The 1,832-nt window shown below is 58.8% G+C and overlaps 1 protein-coding gene across 1 annotated transcript in view; it reads left to right on the top strand.

The window, feature by feature from the left end:
* LOC109310844 (zinc finger protein ZIC 3-like) overlaps nt 1-470 on the top strand; it is a 7,067-nt gene extending 6,597 nt beyond the window's left edge. The window contains exons 2-3 of the mRNA XM_019536174.1: nt 7-165; nt 260-470. Of these exons, the coding sequence (XP_019391719.1) occupies nt 7-165; nt 260-442 (342 nt within the window). The 3' untranslated portion in view covers nt 443-470. The remainder of the gene's footprint in view (nt 1-6; nt 166-259) is intronic.
* Nucleotides 471-1,832: the final 1,362 nt, after the last annotated feature.

A 1,832-nucleotide genomic window follows, 5' to 3' on the forward strand; every position in this document is an offset into this window, starting at 1 on the left:
GGCGAGAAGCCCTTCAAGTGCGAGTTCGAGGGCTGCGACCGGCGCTTCGCCAACAGCAGCGACAGGAAGAAGCACATGCACGTGCACACCTCGGACAAGCCCTACATCTGCAAGGTGTGCGACAAGTCCTACACGCACCCCAGCTCCCTGCGCAAGCACATGAAGGTGAGCCCCGCTTCCCCCGCGCCGCGGTCGGGCCCGGGCCCCGCACGTCGGGGCGCCCGCCCGGCGCTCAGGCCCGTCTCTCCGCGCCCCGCAGGTTCACGAGTCGCAGGGCTCGGACTCCTCCCCCGCCGCCAGCTCGGGCTACGAGTCGTCCACGCCGCCCGCCCTCGGCCCCGCCGGCGGCAAGGACTCGGGCAAGCCCCCCGCGCCCGCCGCGCCCAGCGCCGCCGGCCACAACCCCGGCCTGCCCCCCAACTTCAACGAGTGGTACGTCTGAGCCGGCCAGGGACCGACCCGAGCCACGGCCACACGGACCCGGGGAGCGCCCGCGCCGCCGGGGCGGCTCCGGCTTGGCCCGGCGGAGCCTCTCCCCCCGCACCGCCTTTTCTCAGGATCGGATTCGTCCCCCCCCTCCTTCTTTTCATTTTTTAATTTTAATTTTAATTTTTTAATTTCCCTCCCCTCCTCCGGTGCCCTCCTAGCCCTCTTCCTTCCTCCCCGCGCAACCCCGACGTGAAACGTTTCCTTCTTTGGCTGGGGAGATCGACCCGAGGATGGAAAGAAACCCCCCTCCGCCCGCCTTAGTGCTGATTGTTTGCAACTCACAGTCTTAAACCGTGCCAAAGTTCCTGTTATGTCTTGAACTTTCCTCTCTCTCTCTCTCTCTCTCTCTCAGCATTACACTTGTGAATGTATTCTCGTCTGATGGGGTCGCTCCGTGTTTTTTCAGGATGAAGGGTGTGGTGTTCTGCCCGGATCGTGACCGTTTTCGAGTCTGAAACCGTTGCCTTTTTGTAATAACTTCTTCTTCTTTTTTTTTGTAAATACATATCCGCGATGCCATATTTATCGTTTGTAATTTAAGGATCGAGACAAAAAAAAAAAAAAAAAAGTGCCGGGAACTGAACAATATTTATGGAGAGGGGAAAAAAAAAAAAAAAAAAAAAAAAAAAAAAAAAAAAAATGTTTTTTAAAAAAAAAAAAAAAAAAAAAAGAAGAAAGAGTGGGGAAAACCCCGAAACAAACAAAAAAGAAAATTCCCTGGGAACGGATGGGAACTCTGTACAGCTTTTGGTTATAACTGCTTTAGCATTAAAAGTTTATTGTTTTGGAAAGAGCCCGTTCCCCGCGTTTTTCCACCCAATTTCCCCTCCCCCCCATCCCGGCAGCCTGGTTCCCCGCCGGGCCCGGCCCGCTGCCGCGGTGCGCGTGCCCCCCGCGCCCGCGCGGACTCGTGCTGCCGCAAGCGCGGTGTTGCCGGCGGGGCCGGGGCAGTGTCACGTCTGTCCGGGCGCAGGAGGTAAACGGCACCCGCAGCCCTGCGCGCGGGTGTCTGCGTGACCCAGGCGGCGCGGATCCGGAGGGGGTGACGAGCTGTTTACTTCGGATTAAAGTAAGTGCTGCTTCATCGATCCCGTGTGCGTGTGCGTGTGTGTGTGAGTGACCCCCCCCCCCCATCTGCTTCTGCACATTGTAATGTTTTAAGTATCTATTTAAAAAATGGGGGGGGGCAGCCGAAGGAAACCGGGTCGGCGCCGCACGGGCTGGTGCGGGAGGAGCCGCCGCGCGTCCCGCTTGGGGCACCCCCCCCCCGGGCAGGGGGCACGGCTCCTCCCGCACTTGGGGCGCAGCAAACCCCGGGATGTTTAAATGCTTTCTGCTTCTTG

Source organism: Crocodylus porosus, unplaced genomic scaffold (assembly GCF_001723895.1).
Source record: "Crocodylus porosus isolate Cpor-Errol unplaced genomic scaffold, CroPor_comp1, whole genome shotgun sequence".
Lineage (NCBI taxonomy): Eukaryota > Metazoa > Chordata > Crocodylia > Crocodylidae > Crocodylus > Crocodylus porosus.